The sequence below is a fragment of the Leopardus geoffroyi genome, chromosome B1, assembly GCF_018350155.1.
Source record: "Leopardus geoffroyi isolate Oge1 chromosome B1, O.geoffroyi_Oge1_pat1.0, whole genome shotgun sequence".
NCBI lineage: Eukaryota > Metazoa > Chordata > Mammalia > Carnivora > Felidae > Leopardus > Leopardus geoffroyi.
The window spans coordinates 105,322,472-105,341,717 of NC_059327.1; the positions used below are offsets into that span (position 1 = coordinate 105,322,472).

At 35.6% G+C, this 19,246-nt stretch overlaps 1 protein-coding gene across 1 annotated transcript in view; it reads right to left on the reverse strand.

The window, feature by feature from the left end:
- Positions 1 to 267: 267 nt before the first annotated feature.
- NDST3 (N-deacetylase and N-sulfotransferase 3) overlaps positions 268 to 19,246 on the reverse strand; it is a 173,123-nt gene continuing 154,144 nt past the window's right edge. Inside the window, exons 11-13 of the mRNA XM_045469117.1 lie at positions 18,045 to 18,154; positions 7,942 to 8,044; positions 268 to 3,052 (exon numbers count right to left, since the gene is read on the reverse strand). Coding sequence (XP_045325073.1) covers positions 2,933 to 3,052; positions 7,942 to 8,044; positions 18,045 to 18,154 — 333 coding nt within the window. The 3' untranslated portion in view covers positions 268 to 2,932. The remainder of the gene's footprint in view (positions 3,053 to 7,941; positions 8,045 to 18,044; positions 18,155 to 19,246) is intronic.

The window sequence follows — 19,246 nt, forward strand, 5'->3', positions numbered from 1 at the left end:
TTCCCTTACTCTAGGATCCCATGGGTGTCCCTAGGAGTTGCTTTATTTCTATTAGAACTAAAAAAAAAATCACTAATATTGATTAGAAGGATCTGTGGGAGGTTATATTATTAAAAATAAACTTATTCCTAATTGGAGGTTTCTTATGCATCTTTCCATTTTGAGTTATATTGGTGGCACCTGTGTTTTATAACCACTTCCCACTCTGTCCCAGGCAAACACAATCAAATATGTAATTATTACCTAAAATCATCAGGCCCAAGCTCCTCATTTTCTTATCACAGTTTATTGTTGTATATATGAGGTACCATGCTACTATCAGAATTATATCCAGGTTTTTTATTTTAAAAAACTCAGAGAAAAAATGTTTCCAGTAATTTTCATTCAATGTGAATGACAAGAATATCATAGCTATAAACATTAAAATAACCATTTCATTTCTTCCTAAGGAAGTTCCAATTTTAAGCAATGAAAAAGGAATTCTATACAAAGCTAGTTTTAAATCACATTAGCTCTCATTCTTTTCTCGTATGTATTTGTTACTTTTAGAATAGTGTAATAATCAGCCAGAGTATATAATGTAGAAAGTATGTATGTCCTCTAGAATTTGATGTTGCCTCCAAGATACATTGAGTGGTCAAGAATTCTTTCAAAAGTTTGCTTCTATGGACAGCATAATACCTGTACTGTGAATGAGTCAATTTTGGTATGACCTCTTCCTTTTTCTTTCATTATACAAGCATCCAGTAGGGTTTTTTTTTTTAACATTTATCTTAAAGGGTGGGCTGTAGAGCTAACTCAGTTAACCTAGACAAAATCATGCCATTAGCAGCTTTGTTTAGAAATTTAAATGCACATCTCATCATTAAAACATAAATGTATCAGTTTTTCTTTTTCTGTTTTTATCAAGTAGAAATGTTGTCAAAATAAAAGCACGATACCATATGTAACTGTTGGGGCCTGTTCTCACCACACATGCCCCTCTCAAGCCAATTTTCTTAAATTAGTGGAGTTGAAAGGCTACACTCATTTCCCTACCATGCTGGGCAAGTGCTGCTTTAAGAAAGGCAGCAGTAAGCATGGAGACTGAGTTTACCATATTTGTCCAAATGACTCTGATTTTCTTTTACTGTAGGGGCCTTAAAAACTTGTTCTTTCTCCATTTCTTTTGGCTATTAGCTTGTTTGTTAAAAATGAGTGTATCATTTGGGTACATAAAACTTTTAAAAAATATTTAATTAATAATTATAATGTAATTTAACAAATTTGTAGTAAGTGGAAGGATCTCAAAATTTGTTTTTAATTAGCAAATAATTGATAGAGTTTAATTTTACACATTGTAACGACAAGGAAAATATTTGGGTTGTAGCTTTTCCTTGGGTATCTTTTTTTTCTTCTGATCATACTTTTCATAATACTTTTAAAAGCTTATATACTCATAGCAGGGAATTTACTACTTTATTTTTTTTATGTGTATAGTGAATTTAAAAATTAAGTAAATATAAGCAGAGGTCAATAAGTATGATTCTTTTTTTTTAAGATTAGTCATATGATCATTTAAAACTTAAGCGTAAATATATTTTAGGAATCGTGTCTACCTCATCGTTGTACCTCCTCTATTTAATTTAGTAGATAATCCATAAATCCATAAATTTAACTATGTTTTATTGTCCTCCACAAGAGAATACACCAAATATTCTTTAAAAAATGAGACTTAGCCCTGCTTATTTTTTTCTGCCTTATATTGAATGTATCATGGGAAATATCTATAAATCATATGTCAGTGGGGTTTTTTTTTGTTACAAATCTCTATATCACAATTTCATTTTAAAGTCTCTGGAAAAATGTAGTTTTTCTGTAATTTAAAAGTAAATAAATAACATATCATCTAGAGACACTGTGCTTAGTTTTCCTTTAATAGATTTTGTTCTGGGGAAAATTTTTAAAAAAGTTATTCACTTTTAAAAGTCAATATGTTTCTGTAGATGACACATCCCTCACATTCTGTGCAAGTATTTCTGTAGAACCAGTGAAGACTATTGGAGTAGATTTGTAGCTCACAAAAAGAGGATTAAATTGTCAATAATATATCTTGAGACCCCTATAATTTCTCCCTTTTAGAGGATTCAGTGAGTACACTTTGCATTATTATTTACTGTTTTGGTATACTCAGTGTGTTTCCATATACCTCTCAATGGCTTTACAATGTATCTCAGTATAACAATTACATTATGACAGAGGAGTCATTAATTTTTACATAAATGCACTAGAGTATGTGTATGAAAAATCACTTTTGTTTTGCTATAGCACTTATCTTTTTATTTTGATGCACATAAACCTCATACATAACCTTTCCACTCTCTGATCTAGCACAAATGGTCATTTACAATTCTTTCTAAATATTCAGTGGATTTATATCTTGGCAAGCATTTTTCATGGGTATTATGCCTTTGGCATTTTATGCTACATTGTGATGTTTCTTTTGCTTCTTGTTTTGTAGGACACTTTATAGAATCAAAGAATAAGAAAACATCATACAGGCAAACAGTGTTCTAAAAACCTACAGAGACACAATCTTAGTTGATATATAAAACAGTAAATATTACTATGAAATGGACAATTCTGCATTTGTGTTTGATACTTATATTGGTTGCAGTTGACTTCCACATGTGTGCACAGTAGTCTACAATAATCCCACAGGCTCAGATATGGATTAAGAGAAAGGCCATAGGCCTCAAGGCTCATAACAGATATTTTTTCTTTTCTTTTTTTCTCCCCCCCCAATCATCCACATGCCAGCACATGGAAGGAACTTTGTTCTTTTTTCTCATTTGAAGAGGTATATTTTTAAACAGCCTTTTGGTAGCTTCTGGAAGCTTTGGGAAAGGTGAATGTCACATAGAAGATGGATTTTCAAGGAGTTTTCTCAGTGCTATCTCACTTTCTGCAGCTCCTGTCTGAGCCAGGATGGCAGAGGCTGTCCCAGTCTGTGCAGTAGCTTTGAGAGTTCCACGTTGTGATCTCTGTAGTAGCTTGATAGAAATGCTCTGCTCTGGTGGGACATAAAAGTACATTTCACTTTGTTGATTAAAGCATACTTCATATATTTTGATGATGTTTAAATCTGCATGAAGTATACCATACCCGGGTTGAAATTTATATTAAGAATGTGGGCTATTTATTTAGCACAACATAAACACAGTGACTCTCTTTCTCAAAATAGACACTCTACATACATACACTTTTTTTTTTAACGTTTATTCATTTTTAAGAGAGAGAGAGCGTGCCCCATACATCCACTGTTTTTACGAGGGAAAGAGCTTTTGTATTAAGCATGTGATTTCTTTGTGCAGAATTAAATGTTAACTCAATCGTGTTGCTTGAAAAATAGCTGTAACAATTGATTGGGTTTAATATCATGCTCTATTAAAATCATCCTAGCTTTGGAGAATGTTAGTTTGGTACATCCATAATATAAAATACTCCTTTGTCATCATTAATTTGCATTTAGATTTGGAAGGTACACAATCCTGTTTTTTTTTTTTTAATGTTTATTTATCTTGAGAGAGAGAGAAAGAGCAAGAGTGGGGGAGGGACAGAGAGAGAGAGGGAAAGAATCCCAAGCAGGCTACATGCTGTTAGCACAGAGCCTGTCACAGGGCTTGCACTCATGAACCATGAGATCATGACCTGAGCCAAAATCAAGAGTTGGTCACCTAACCAACTGAGCCACCCAGGCACTCCCATAATACTGTCTTAAAAGATGTTTTAAGGCATATAAAGCTTAAAAGTAAGCTTAAAAATGCAGTAGGTAGGAGAACCTGGGTAGCTCAGTCAGTTAAGTGACCAACTCTTAATTTCAGCTCAGGTTATGATCTCACCATCATGGGTCTTGAGATCAAACCCCATGTCAGGCTCTGTGCTAGGGAGGGGAGGCTTCTTAAGATCTCTCTCTCCCTCAGTCCTTCTTCCTCTGCCCCTCTCCTGTTCTCTCTCTCTGTCAAAAAAAAAAAAAAAAATGCAGTAGGTAAACCAGGTAAACCTCTAACCTATATTTGAATGATTTCACCCAAGGAAGGAGAAGAATGCCTTGCAAACTATCCTGACTTAGTAGGGGACAGATTTTGCTTCAACAAAGAAAAAATATTTTAGTAATTGAAACTGCCAAAAATGGAAAGGGCTATGCTATATATGGCATTTCACGGGGTTCATAAATAGGTTGGATTACTGTTGTTAGGAATGTTTTTTTAATTTTAATTTTTTTTAATGTTTAGTTTTGAGGGAGAGAGAGACAGAGCATGAGTGGGGGGAGGGGCAGAGAGAGAGACACAGAATCCGAAGCAGGCTCCAGGCTCAGAGCTGTCAGCACAGAACCTGATAATGGGCTCAAACCCACAGACTGTGAGATCATGACCTGAGCTGAAGTCAGACTGAGCCACCCAGGCACCCCTGTTGTTAGGAATGTTGTAAAAGGGAGGATTTCTGCAGCTGTATCTGTACCTCCTGGCTTTGTACTATTGAGATTTTTGGTTGAGCTGAACCTTTAAAAAGTTTTTATTTAATTCCTTGTGCTATCTTTTAAAATGTCATATCTGGTACTCCATTTTAAATGTTATAGAAAAAAAGCCTCATTTTGTATTGGTAATTTCAAAGTAAGCGTAATTTTTATGGGAATCATGCTCATTGGAATTAAATAGAATATTTGTGCTATATTCTAACCATTACTGTGATCAAAGGAGAATCCAAACCACTGTGTGATTTAAGTGTCACTTTGTCTCATTTCTGCTCTTGTTTTTCCTCAGTCACTGGCTCTAAAACCACCAACAGGCCCAGCTGGCATATTCAGGCAAAAGAAAAAGGTAGAGCTAGAGGCTCTTGAGTGGCTCAGTTGGTTAAGCGTCTGACTCTTGGTCTTGGCTCAAGTCATGATCTCATGGTCCATGAGATCAAGCCTCTTGCATGGAGCCTGCACTGACAGTGTGGAGCCTGCTTGGGATTCTCTCTTTCCCCTCTCTCTCTCTCTCTCTCCTTCTCTCTTTCTGCCCCTCCCCCACTCATGCTCTCTTTTTGTCAAAATAAATAAATTAATGTAAAAGAAAAAAAAAATGAAAAAGGTAAAGATAAATTATATTTCCCAGATATCTACCTCTGGGAACCTGATCATTCTGTGCCTCCTGTGCTGCCAGCCAGACCTGGAATCTAGGGATTAGCCCTAGGTCTTTGTGCAGAGTTTGAGTTTCTGGACATCCCCATTATGTTCTCTCTTAATGGCTCACTTTGTGCTATTTCTCTTTATGACTGAAGTCCTGCTTGGAAAAACAGCAGCCTGGGGCTACCCAGTTCCTGCCAGCCTGCTCCCTAAAATTTCCACAGAGTAACTGATTGTCCAACATCTTAACTAACTCTGGAACTGAATCTCCTAGGATACATTTCTACTCTCCATCCCTTTGGAGTTTGGATTGAACGTCTGATACTGAGGATTATCTCAACCTCACTTCAATTTATTGGCCTCTGGGGCATCATTTTTAACCCAGGCTGCCTCTGTCAGTGCTGCCTATGTAGATAACCCTAGTCCTGTGCCCTATTATGTGTGTATGTGTGTCCCCATAATCCTGTCACCTTAATCAAGTAACTCTTTCCTCTTGTTGCTCTGCTCCCTCATTACGGCAAGATAAATGTTATGAGATTTGCAAAATACAATATGTTCTATTTTGGAATCTAATATATATTCAGGCCAAAAGTTAACAGAACAGAACTTTGTCGTACACAAGACTTATTGCACATACGTTGTTATCTGACAGTCATTCATAAGGGGGAATTTTTTAGATGGTAAAATCACAGATAAGAGATATGCTAATGTATCTCAATATAATCTGACTATTTCATGCAAACTCATGAGGAGATTATAATATATACTTATATAATATAAAAACATAATAAAAAGAAGGGATCATATAATACATTCAAGATCAGGTATATTATTTGCCTATTATTAAAGAGTCTATTACATACTTTTGATTTGGAGAGAGAATAGATTTTAGTGGTATTAATTTAGAATGTCAGTTTTTATTCTTTTTCTATACTGTATTTTCACAAACCAAGTACAAGTAGAAGGAGGCCAACAGCTTTCTTAATTTACCTGAATTAAATGTCTTCTATGATGTTTTGGTGACAGTTGGGTACTGACATTTTTCTGTAATAGGAAGAGAAGCAGTGTGGTGATGGTACTGCCTGCTCTCATCCGTTCTACACATTTGTGTTTCTGTGATCTCTGTGAAGGCTTCTTACTCTTCCCTTTCCTCTGGTCACTATTTGTATAAAATCAACCACTTCTACTCCTTCAAATAAACCCAGTATATACATGATACTGTGATATAAGAAATATATGTGTTGGGTTTCCATCTCTGGTTCCTGGCACAGAGCTCCTAAAACCCTTGCAATTTCCTGAGTAATAGGGGTGAGAGGAGTGTCTTTTGTTATTCATAATAAGCCCTTTTCAACCATACCTAAGTTTATGCTAATGAGGTGACTTCAGTCAGGGGATGGTTCCTAGAGGAACCAAACACATGCTTAGAGGGTTGGAACTCAGCACTCCCCTCTGACCTCCAAATAAGGAAAAGGGACTGTGGATCGAGTTAATTACTAATGGTCAGTGATTTAATCAATTGTGCCTCCATAAATGGAAGCTCCATAAAAACCTTCAATGAAGGACTTGAGAATGTCAGGATTGGTAAAGGCACCCATGTGCTGGGAGAGTGGCACACCCCAAACTCCACAGAGAGAAGCTCCTGTGCTTACGACCCTTCTGGACCTTGTTCTATGCACTTTTTCATCTGGCTATTCATTTATATCCTTTATAAGAATAGAAAGTAAAAGTGTTTTCCTGGGTTCTGTGAATGGTTATGGCAAATTATAAAACCTGAGGAAGGGGTCATGACAGCCTTTGATTTGTGGCCACTTTGGACACAAGTCAGTAACCTGGAAACCCATTACTTGCTATTGGAGCTTGAAGGGAGGGCAGTCTTTTGGTAGTAGGCCATTTACCTGTGGTGTCTACACTAATTTGGGGTAATTAGAATCACAATTGAGTTAAATTGTAGGGTACCTATTTGTATTGCATAAATTTGTATTACTGCTTGGTATGAAACTCTACACATTTGGTGTTAGAAGTGTCTGAGTTAAAAACAGTCCAGAATTTATTACACAGGTAATAAGGTATAGAGGTATAGAAGTATTGATATCCTAAAAGTTTGGCTTTTCTTATCTTTCTTTACCACAAAATCTAATATTATGTCTCAGTATGTCTGTGTATGATAGGAGTAAAATAAAATGCTACAAAAGATGTTCTACAGTGTCTTTTAAGCATTTTAGTTTTATTAAATATAATAAGTAGCTTTGACATAAATGAAAATGATATATTTTATATTAGATTCTTGAAATATCATAGAAATTGCCCTTTAGTTCCTATTAATGTGTAAGGATTTTTCTCATAGTGCTCCAAAGGTAAATTTTAAAATCAACCAAAGAAAACCACCAAAGAAATATTATGCAGGCCACACTTACTACTATAGAGTAACTTAGTGGGAAAAAAATAGAAACCTTTTGGTCCTACTTTCAATTTCCAGTTGATGTATTTCCTGTCTTGGTTTCAGTTAACATTTTTAGTGCTAAAATTTTTGTGAATGTATCATTCTTTTTGTCATGAGATGTTGCCTTCTTTATTCTACTTCAAAATAGAAACTTCTGTTGTTTTCCTTTATTCTTGCATGACAGGTAATATATCACTGGAAAAATCAAAACAAGCAACCTGGATACATTGAAATACAAATATCACTTTTAGTTTTTAGAGGGGCTACATTTTTATTATAACTACTTTCATAAGAAAATACATATTATTTATTGTTTGCTTATTTAGTTTGTATTTATAAGCTCTGTACTTACATCAGGATCCATTGGAGGGTATTTTCTTCCTTTGCTTTTTCCAAGGCATTTTGTTTTACCTTCTTCCAATAACTGACACCAGAAGCCTTTATGAGAATCAAACCTAAAAAAAATTCAAAATACAAAGCACAAAAAAGTATTTTGCAAGCAATTTCTAAGACATAATGACCAAAAACATGAATATATTTTTGGATCTTAATCTATAACCAGAGAAACTGGTATATTTTTTGACTAAGTCATTTTGCATAAAGTCTTTTGGCATACTTCTAAATTCTGAGTCCATCTGTCATATTTGTGAGTTTGCCAGATTCCTAATAGAAAAATTGTCAGCAGAAGGTCTCCTATTAATAGAAATTAATAAGCCTACCTTATTCCTCCGGAAGGAAAAAGTTTTATAAATTTCAAGTCAGTTCTTTTCCTGTGTAGGGTTTAGAAATGACAAGTCAGGTTTCATCCATATTTATGGACTTACATAGTACTTGTACCATACAATTGCAGACTAATAGAAGAGAAAGGGTTTTGGTGTGCAATGGAGTGACTAATTTTAGCATTTTCTGGCTATAATCCATTTAATTTTCTTCCGGAGCACTTTCTTATTTTGGTATGAGCTCTGTATTAAAGTAACTGTACCTATAAATGTGGATTTGCATGGCATAATTGTAATCAAAATAATAGTAGCACATTAAATTTATATTTTATTTATTATTTTTAGTATATTTTTTGTTTTTATTTTAATTCCAATTGGTTAACATACTAAACTTATGTTTTAGTTCACCAAAATGTTTTTACTTTTTATTTTTTTTAAAGTTAATTTATTTTGAGAGAGAGAGAGCATGGGAGGGGCAGAGAGAGGGAGAGAGAGAGAATCCCAAGCAGGCTCTACACGGTCATTGTGGAGCCCTATGCAGGGCTTCAAACAAAATAAAGGTCAGAAATAGACCAACACATCTACAATCAGTTGATTTTAAAAAATAGGTGCCAAGTAAATTTGATGGGAAAGAACAGTGTTTTAAATGAATTAATCTGGAAAAATTGGATATCTATATGGGAAATATGAATATTAACACTTACACTGTATAAAAAAATTAACTTGAAGTCAATCCTAGACCTAAACTTAAGAGGTAAAACTATAAAAATTCTCAAAGTAAACAGGAAAGACACATAGGGAAAACACAGGGTGGTTCAGTTGGTTAAGCATCCAAATTCAGCTCAGGTCATGATCTCACGGTTCATGAGTTCGAGCCCTGCATCAGGCCCTGTGCTGACAGCTCAGAGTCTGGAGCCTGCTTCAGGTTCTGTGTCTCCCTCTCTCTCTGCCCTTCCCTCGCTCATGCTCTCTTAAAAATAAATAAACATTAAAAAAACAAAACACAGAAAATCTTTGTAACCTTTATTTAGGCAAAGATTTTTTTTTAATGTTTTATTTACTCTTGAGAGAGAGAGAGAGACAGAGCACGAGTGTGGGAGGAGCAGAGCGAGAGAGGGACACAGAATCCGAAGCAGGCTCCAGGCTCTGAGCCGGCATCACAGAGCCCAACGTGGGGCTCAAACTCACAGACTGTGAGATCATGACCTGAGGTGAAGTCGGAAGCTCAACCGACTGAGCCACCCAGGCACCCCTTTAGGCAAATATTTCTTAAGGTGAAAGCTAAAAGAAGAATAATGATAATTTTGGACACATCAAAACTAAAAACTTTTTTTCTAAAACACTTAAGAAAATTGAAAGAGAAACCATGGATTGGACAAAGGTATTTGTAAAAGATAGGACTGGACTACATATGTAAAACATAATAAAGGACTTGTATCAGAATATATAATTCAACTCAACAAAAAAGATGATAATACCAATAAAAATTGGGTAAAAGTTTGGAACAGATACTTCATCAAAAAAACATATGTGAATGACCAATAAACAAATAGAATTATTGCTTAACATAATTAGTCATTAAGGAAATTCAAATTAAAATCACAAATGAAATACCACTACACGCTCACTAGAACAACAGTTTAAAAAGACTAATATGAAGTGTTGGCAAAGATGTGGAACCTCTAGAATTGCTATACCTTTTTGGTAGAAATTAAAATATTACAGCTACTTTGGAAAGCTTCTTATATGTCTTAGTATATAATTACTACATGACCCACCAACCCCATTTTAAGGTGTTTACCCATGAGAAATGAAAATACGTGTCCATACAAAGATCTGTACACAAATGTCTGTTGTAGCCACAAATAGAAACAACCCTATGCCTATCAATTAGTGAAAGGATGAACAAATTGTGTTATATCCATAAAGTGGAATAATAATGATTAAAAAAGAGCTAATTACTGGTAGATGTAACAACAGGGAGGAATCTCAAAAGCACTATGCTAAATGAAAGTAGGTCATTGGTTGCTAGTGGACCAGGAGTGAGGCGAAAAGGATTGACTGCAAAGAAGCATGAGGAAACTTTTTGGATTAATGGAAGCGTTCTATATGTTGATTGCGGTCGTGTATACAATATACGCATAAGTCAAAATTCATCAATCTGTACATTAAAATAGGTAGATTTTATTAAATATGAATTTTACATCAATAAAGCTGATTTCAAATTATACTGTAATTGTGTATGTATATGTATGGATGTGATTTGGAAGGTACTCTTTATGTAGCTAATCTAGAGTTTTTATAACATAGCCCTGTGAAAAGATTGCAAACCTAGATTTCTGCCTCTGTACTGGTTTGGATATTAGAGACACTAAAGGATGATTCACATCCCACTTATGCAAAGCCTATTTCTCATCATTACTGACACAATTGTGTGAGATCAGGACACAACATGGTATGTCTTCATGTTATTTATATTCTTGTTTGAATCAGTAAGACAACTGAATAAAGTAGTCCCATATTCAGAGGCACAAGAAAAAAAAAGCATTAATAAAGACTATTACTTAAATAATCTGTACATGAAATCTGGAAAGTTCTTTTATTCATTCATTCATTCATTCATTCATTTGAAAACTGGGAAGTTCTACTTTTTTAATATTTCTACTTTATTTTTTTGAAAAAGAGAGAATGTGAGCAGAGGAAGGGCAGAAAGAGAGGGAGACAGAATCTGAAGCAGCCTCCAGGCTCTGAGCTGTCAGCACAGAGCCCAAAGTGGCGCTCAAATTCACAGACCATGAGATCATGACCTGAGCCAAAGTCGGATGCCTAACTGACTGAGCCACTCAGGCACTTGGAAAGCTGGGAAGTTCTAATACAACAAAATTTCTGGAAATCTGCTATTGATATAGTATTTTTCATAAACATTTTGTCCTTAACAATTTCTACAATTGAATTCTGACTCATTTTAAGTATTTAAGTGATCAAAATTCAGAATCCAGACCATTATTTTTTTTTAATAATATACCTAATTCTAGATACATGTCTGGAACATACATATGCCTTATGACAGAACATTGTTTTTAAAAAACACACTAAGGGGCGCCTGGGTGGCGCAGTCGGTTAAGCGTCGGACTTCAGCCAGGTCACGATCTCGTGGTCCGTGAGTTCGAGCCCCGCGTCAGGCTCTGGGCTGATGGCTCAGAGCCTGGAGCCTGTTTCCGATTCTGTGTCTCCCTCTCTCTCTGCCCCTCCCCCGTTCATGCTCTGTCTCTCTCTGTCCCAAAAATAAATAAACGTTGAAAAAAAAAATTAAAAAAAAAATAATAAAAAAATAAAAAAAACCACACTGAACTTCACACATAATATAATTAAGGATCAAAATAAAAATAGGTTTTTCTTTCATCTCTGCTAATTGGTTACATCTTATGCAGCAGGCTGTCATGCTTGGCTTTATTGAGAAAAAAAAAAAAAAAACTGTGTGTGTGTGTGTGTGTGTGTGTGTGTGTGTGTGTGTGTGAGAGAGAGAGACATATAGCCCAGGCATCTGTATGCATATGTTCATAGGCAATGGCATATGTGTACTGGAGTGGAAAAGAAAGGAAGAGAAAGGCAGAAGGGAGATCATGTTTATTTTCCAGATGACTTGAGCTACAGGTGAAGGGATTGATGTTGACCTTATGAGTTTGAAGACATCAACAATGCAATTTCATAGCTCACATGAAGAAGCTTGATAGAAAATGGAGAAAGATCTCCCTACATCTGTTTAGAATATCAACAGTAACCCCTTAAGATTAATCCTGTTACTGCAGGCACTGATATCTGATGGAACAGCAAGAAGCATCCTTTTTTAAAGGGTAGGCACTAGACGTGGCTAGGACCCTTCTTTAAAGGATTTCAGGATGTAAATAAGTTTTATGTGTTGTTTACTGCTATGGTTACCCGTTCCTGGAGGCAGAGATACTTTGTTAATCATTGTATCCCAGAGTCTTCCACATAGTAGTCATTCAATAAAACTTTGTTGAATTAGAGTAAAACAAGAATGGATTGGCTCTTAAATATCTATAAAATATCACCTTGATGTCTAGAAATAACTGGAAGAGACATGTAGGTAGGGACAATCAAAGTTCTCCAACGATTCAGCCTCCAACTGGCAACATTCCTATATTAATGATAATGTGGCCTTAATTTTACCCTTGGGCAGGTGAATCCTAGGGAATATTCAAATTATACTTAGAAGGTTCAAGCATGTTTAAAATGCCTTTAAATTGAAGTAACATTTCCATGGGGGAATAGTGAACTGAAAACAATGCAGGTAAATCTCAAAACCAAAACACCATCATGTAGGTGTTATGGAACAAACACAGAAGTTATTTTTTGTTAGTTTTTTTATCTTAATCAATTTCCTCTCTACACACATGCTTTTATGATTTAATGAACCATTTTGCTGACGCCCATTTTATTTTTAACAGTTTTCGAGGTTTAATTTACTTATCATAACACCTATCTTAAGTGTTCAATTAAGTGATTTGTAGCAAGTTTATATAGCTGTATAACTATCACCACAATCTAGTGTTAGAACATTTCTATAATTCCCCCAAAACCCTTAGAGCCCGCTAGGGACAATCCCTGCTGTCACCTCCAGCCCCAGGCTAGCACTGATCTGCTTTCAGTCTCTAATATGTCTTTTCTGGACATCCTCCTCCACCCCATTTTTTTTTTTTTTTCCTGGTGTGGATATGCCAAATTCTGTTAATCCATTTACTGGTTGGTGACTATTTGGATTGGTTCCATTTTTTGGCTATTATTAATAATGCTTCTGTGGACAAGTCTTTGTTGGATGTAGGTTTTCATTTCTCTTGGGGTAGACTCCTAAGAGTAGAATTGGATTATTTGTAAGCTTCTGTTTAATTTTTAAGGAACTGCAAAACTGCGCTTGCAAAGTTGCCATATTATTATACATTATTATCAGCAGTATATGAGGGTTCTAGTTTCTCTACATTCTTGCTAACATTTGGTATTGCCTTTTGGATTATAACCATTCTAGTGGTATTTCGGTGTGATTTTAACTTAATCATATCACTGTGATTGTACATTTATCATGCAGAGTGATTGTGCATCTGAAGATGGATTCTTCTATAATACAGTCTGAGACAACTTCAAAAGCTCATTTTAAGGTTTCAGTCTTTTAAAGAAAGTACTTCCTGTTGGTGTACTATCCATTAATAAAAATTCATAATATTGTTTTTCTCTAGTTGTAGCGTCTCGTGCCAACTCGAAGAGCTTAATAGATTGGAAGTGCAGGCTCCAGTGGACTGGCTGAGTTTCAGTCCTGAGTCCTCAATTTATATGCTGAGTGACTTTTGGCTTAGCTTTCTGTGCCCGTTTTTTTTTTTTTTTTTTTTTTTTTTTTTTTAAGCTGAAAAATGGAGCTATTAGTACCTCTCACACCTAGTGTTGGTATGAAGCAATATATGTAAACATATAAATGTAGAACATATACATGCATATTGATTTTGAAAAGTTACGAACACTCTGAAAAACAAATTCATCATAGGAAATTGGAGCAGACTATCTTCTCTTTCACTACTTACCACTGCTAGATGCTCTTTCATGGGTAGTCTAGGGAACCAACACATTTGGGCTATCATGGTTACTTTAAAAAATTTTTTTTTAACGTTTATTTATTTTTTGAGAGACAGAGACAAAGCACGAGTGGGGGAGAGGCAGAGAGAGAGGGAGTCACAGAATCTGAAGCAGACTCCAGGCTCCCAGCCGTCTGCACAGAGCCCAACATGGGGCTCAAACTAACTGCAAGATCATGACCCCGGCGCCCCTATTGTGGCTACTATTTTTTTTTTTTTTTTGCTACTAAAAAAGGTTTTAATGTGGCACATTTTTACAAAGAGTCATCTAAAATGGGATGGGAGAGACTTCCTGGTGAATATAAATTTGGTTGCCAGGGAAATGGTATTAGAAACAACTGAAGTCCTTCTTGGGGTCCCTGGGTGGCTCAGTCCATTAAGTGTCTGACTCTTGATTCGGCTCAGGTCATTATCTTACAGTTCATAAGCTCACGCCCCACATTGGAATTCTCTCTCTCTCTCTCTCTCTCTCTCTGCCCTTTCCCTGCTCATGCTCTGTCTCTCAAAATAAATAAATAAACATTGAAAAAAAAAGAAACAATTGAAGTGCTTCTTGAATTTTGAGGCAGCTTCAATTCTTTATGACTTAGTCAAGCCCCATCCACAGAACCAAACCCTGGCCTTCAAATTCTTATTGTCCATTTATTAAAGTTTTTACAGTAAATTAATATTAAAAATTCATATAACTCAATCTGGTCTCATTTATGTTTACAAACAGGTTAACTGAGAAATAAAGATGTCAGGTTCAGGTATTTAACTAGTATTTCTTTCTTTCTTTCTTTTTTTTTTTTGTAAATATTTATTTGTTTTTAAGAGACAGAGAGACAGTGTGTGAGCAGGCAAGAGGCCGAGAGAGAGAGGGAGATACAGAATCTGAAGTAGGCTCCAGCTCTGAGCTGTCAGCACAGAGCCCGATGTGGGGCTCGATCCCACCAGCTGTGAGATCAAGACCTGAGCCGAAATCAGACGCCTCACCAACTGAGCCACCCAGGCTCCCCTTAACTAGTATTTCTAAGGGTGAAACCTCTTGTCATGAACATTGATGGCTAGGTAGAACTATTAGAGCATATATTCATGGAAAAACAAAAAAAAATTATACTTTTCATTTTACTTTATACAAAGTAGCAAAATTCCATGCTACACATTATTTTTACTGCTTTCTCTCAAATGATCAGTTGGCTCTAAAACACTATGTAACACACTACATGAAAGCTAAAATGACGTCAGTATATCAATCCAATTTACAATTTAGGCATAAGGTTTTGTTGAACTAGAATTGTAAAATGCTGATTACCATAACTGAATGAGAAGTTCCTATTTATATTGTTAAAACCTATATGCTTATTTAAATCACATCCATTCTGACCAAGAAAATCAGATTTTTTTTCATATTTAGTATGTCATTTAAAATTCATGATGACAGTACTATGTCATTTTAAGGCATCATAGACTATCCAATGAGTGTATGAAATTTGGAACTCTTGACTTTCGTTAACAATTGTGGAAAGGAATAAATAACACTTTCGTTAACAATTGTGGAAAGGAATAAATAACACTCTTGACGATGGAAGCTGATTGACATTTTTCTTGAAAATAATTTTGAAATAGGGACTTTTTTATATTGAAGATAATCAGTTTATAGAGTGCCTAAATTGGAGTACTCTTTCATGCCAAGCCTGTTCAGTAAAGTCTTTGTGTAGACCTGGTTTAATTCATTTATTCTACTATGTGCAAAAAACTGGATTTATGTGATTAGTTGAGAATTCATATCTGCTTGCAGTTCAGTACATTCTTAGAGGATTTTAATTATTTTTTTAAGTACCAAAGATCTAGTCTTCACTATCACTAGCAGAAAAAAATATGAAGCAATAAATGACATTCCTGAGAACATACATTTTGTTTGACCCCCCAGTGATCCTCAATATGTCCAAAGCACCACAGAAAAAAACCTATCAGTACAGTTATTTTACCAAGAGTAATTAAGTTATCGGGGCAGGATTCAGAACAACTGCAAAAGGCTTGGTGAAGGATGATTCAGACTAAGACAACGACATGAAATTCCAAATATTCTACAACAGGTACACTGCTGATTTTTATAAGATGTGTAAAGCCAACTGATGATTGACAAGAAAATATAAAAAGAAACTGAATGGCTATACATTATCTCCATCAGCAGGGTAAGAGCTTGGAAAGCCCTGCAAGATGAGAAGCCATGGTTTTAGAGACTACACATATCTTATCTTGCTACTTCATCCACTGAGCTCCATAGGAGGCTAGAGAATCACATAACGGGCAATTTTAGCCAGGTACATCCCAGGTGCAAAGCGATCCACAGCTCTTTGTATGTAGTATGTTGCTCTGATATTACTTCTCTTAGGTTTACACTCCCTTTTCTAGGCAGTAGAGGGGAATAAAAAGCTTGCTGCTGAGCTGAATGCAAAGGGGACAAATACACAGCATGCAGGTCAAGGACCATTCCATAAAAAAAGAAATTATGTCTTTATAGAATACTTCACTTCTTTTTTTCTGAAATACAATGCTTTGCTATATGCTGTATAAAAAAGACCCAAAGATAAGCCAACTTGAAATAGAAAACTGTTTAGAAAATAAAAGCTTTCTTTTCTAAGAGATACTTAAAAAGATATAAAGCAGAAAGTGGACTTGAATTTCTAGCTGCAAACTAAAATCACTCAGCTTTCTTTAAGGTCAAGCCGGAAGTTAAATACCTAAGGCTAGTAGAGTCTGTGTTAGTACTTGAACTAAAGCTCCACAAAGCTCTAATAGTACTCATAGTATAAAAACACATAGGTCAGAAGGTTAATAGTAATAAGAAAAGAAAATGGCTCTTGGGAAGGAAGCTCAAAAGTCAAGTTCCTTTGTCCTCTAAAGCAAAATGTCCTTTTTACATATGTCTCTACATATGATTTCTGCAAGACATAAGCAGTATTTGATGTTTTCCTGCCAATCTTTATTGTAAGGGATGCTGAAAGGTAAAGGAATCCTGGCACTCACAATGTCTAACCTGCTGTAAGATAAAGTATACAATGAAAAGAGAAAATCAGTTGATCTATAGATGTGAGTTTTATACTGAGAAATACAATGGAAGAATTCCGTAACAGTCTTTTTTAGTTTCTTTAAGGCTCAGTCTATGAGTCTAAAAATTAAAAAAAAAAGTATTATAGTCTAGGTCAGGTCCATGGTACATTCAATTCTATCTTCCAGTTGCTCTAAGCACGTGAAATAGGAACAAACACAACCCTCATGAATATTATTGCTGACCATTATAATGAACAAAGTAAGATGGAGGTCTTATTTCAAATGCTAAGTGGAGTCTAGAGTCACGTAAGAGAGCTACCTAGGGGGCAAAATTTCAGGAGGCACTCACTGTCAGGTATTTGCGGGGTCCTGAGAACGAGTGCCTTCTTACAGTACTAATGCCTCTCTTGCCTTATGCTTGTCCTGGCCCAGATGGTGTTAGTTACCTAAGGAAATCAGAAAAGAGCAGCAAAAGAAAACCAAACCAGAGCTGTAATTGCTGTGGCCTTCGAAGGAGAGGTGACAAGGTCAGATACACAGTGGGTAAAGACATAAAAGCAAAACATGGAAGTATGTGTAAAAGTAATAAGAGCATATCTCTTTCTGCCTATTCAGTCACCTACTGGGTGATTTCTTGCTACATGACATTATTTTTGAAAATTGCACAAAAGACAGGGCTCATAAACCATCCAGTTAATCACCTCTTCATGCTTGCAAGAGTTCCCACTATTGTCTGTTAAACAGGTTTAGCACTTACTGACTTTTTTTAAGTAGCCACTTTTGTGGGTTAATTCTTGGTTTTAAGATTTACAATTATTTTGCTTCTCTGCTTTCCTTCTAGGGGAAATCTTTCATAGTTAGAAATCAACAGAGGATTTAGAACATTTCTTTGCCACACTGCTGAAAAGTTCATTCCCAAGTAGTTAATGTCAAACTAATCAGAAAATAATCAGTTACGTAAGGAGAAGCCAACATAATAGTTGCATCACCAAACTGCAACTTTTAAAAAACCAGTTCTCTAATGAAACTTCAATAAGTTAATTAGAATATAAACTTACGTTAAAGCTTCTGAGTAATTATAATGAGGAGAGACTCCTAGAAATTTCTGTACTTCATCCATCACTGTAGCAGGATCCGTCCTTAGCTGTTGCCCATCAATAATTAGCAACTAAATTACCAGAGAAATTAAAAAAAAGACAATGCACATTGAAGATAGATGTGTAACTGTATAATTAAAAATTCGTGCACTCTGAATTTAGTCAATGAGAGACATTCTACTGAGGGCATTTGCATACATTGTTGTTAGACTTAACCAGACCAATCTCATTAATGACCTAGAATAAGAAATAAATCACACTGATTAAGTGTACTTAGGTTTTGTAATCTGAGAAGTCCCCAAAATACTATGAAAACAAAAAAGCCATTTGAGGGGACCAAATGAGCTTAAGAAATGTGATTACACATCACAAATGGAAACCAAGTTTAAAATAGGCAAAACTGGTGTGCCTGGTTGGCTCAGTCAGTTGAGCAGATGACTGTTGATTTTGGGGTTGTGAGTTCAAGCCCCATGTTGGGTATAGAGATTACTTAAAAAAAATCTTAAGAAAACCCCACCAACAACAGGCAAAACAATGATTACATCATTCAAGATTGGAAGGAGCACTGTAGAAAAGAAGAAAAGTTGTAATAAGACCAGGTGTAATGACACAGAGGACATGTCATTCTCCATGAGTCCATTCAAAGGAGTAGCACTGTAAAGTTTTAAGAAATACTTAGATAATCCATTTGGAGAAAAACACAAGACTCCCAGAGAACCTGAATGTGGACAGAAGTTCTTCAACTGACTGAGGGGAAGAGTTTGCTTGTTACTCTAATGAGGGAGGGGTGTGGCCCAGAAGATAGAATGACAGGTGACCATAATGGAGGACCACAAAGAGTGCAGTGCAACTTCTGCTCATACCTCTTCTCCAATATTTCTATTCAGTCTAGACTGGCATTGTTCCCCAGAATGTTCTGTGACTATGGGCATTGTTCTATAGCTGTGGTGTCTAAAAGGTAGCTATGGAGCATTTAAAATGTGGCTAATGTCATTGAGAAACTAAATTTTTAATTTTATATACTTTTAGTAGAAATTTAAATAGCCAGATGTGGCAGCAGCTATCACACTGGACAGCACAGTCCTAGATACACAAGCATACGCTACGTCCGATGTGACTGGACTGCTTTAAGCTATCTAATGGAGGGGCTGAGTTTGCAATCT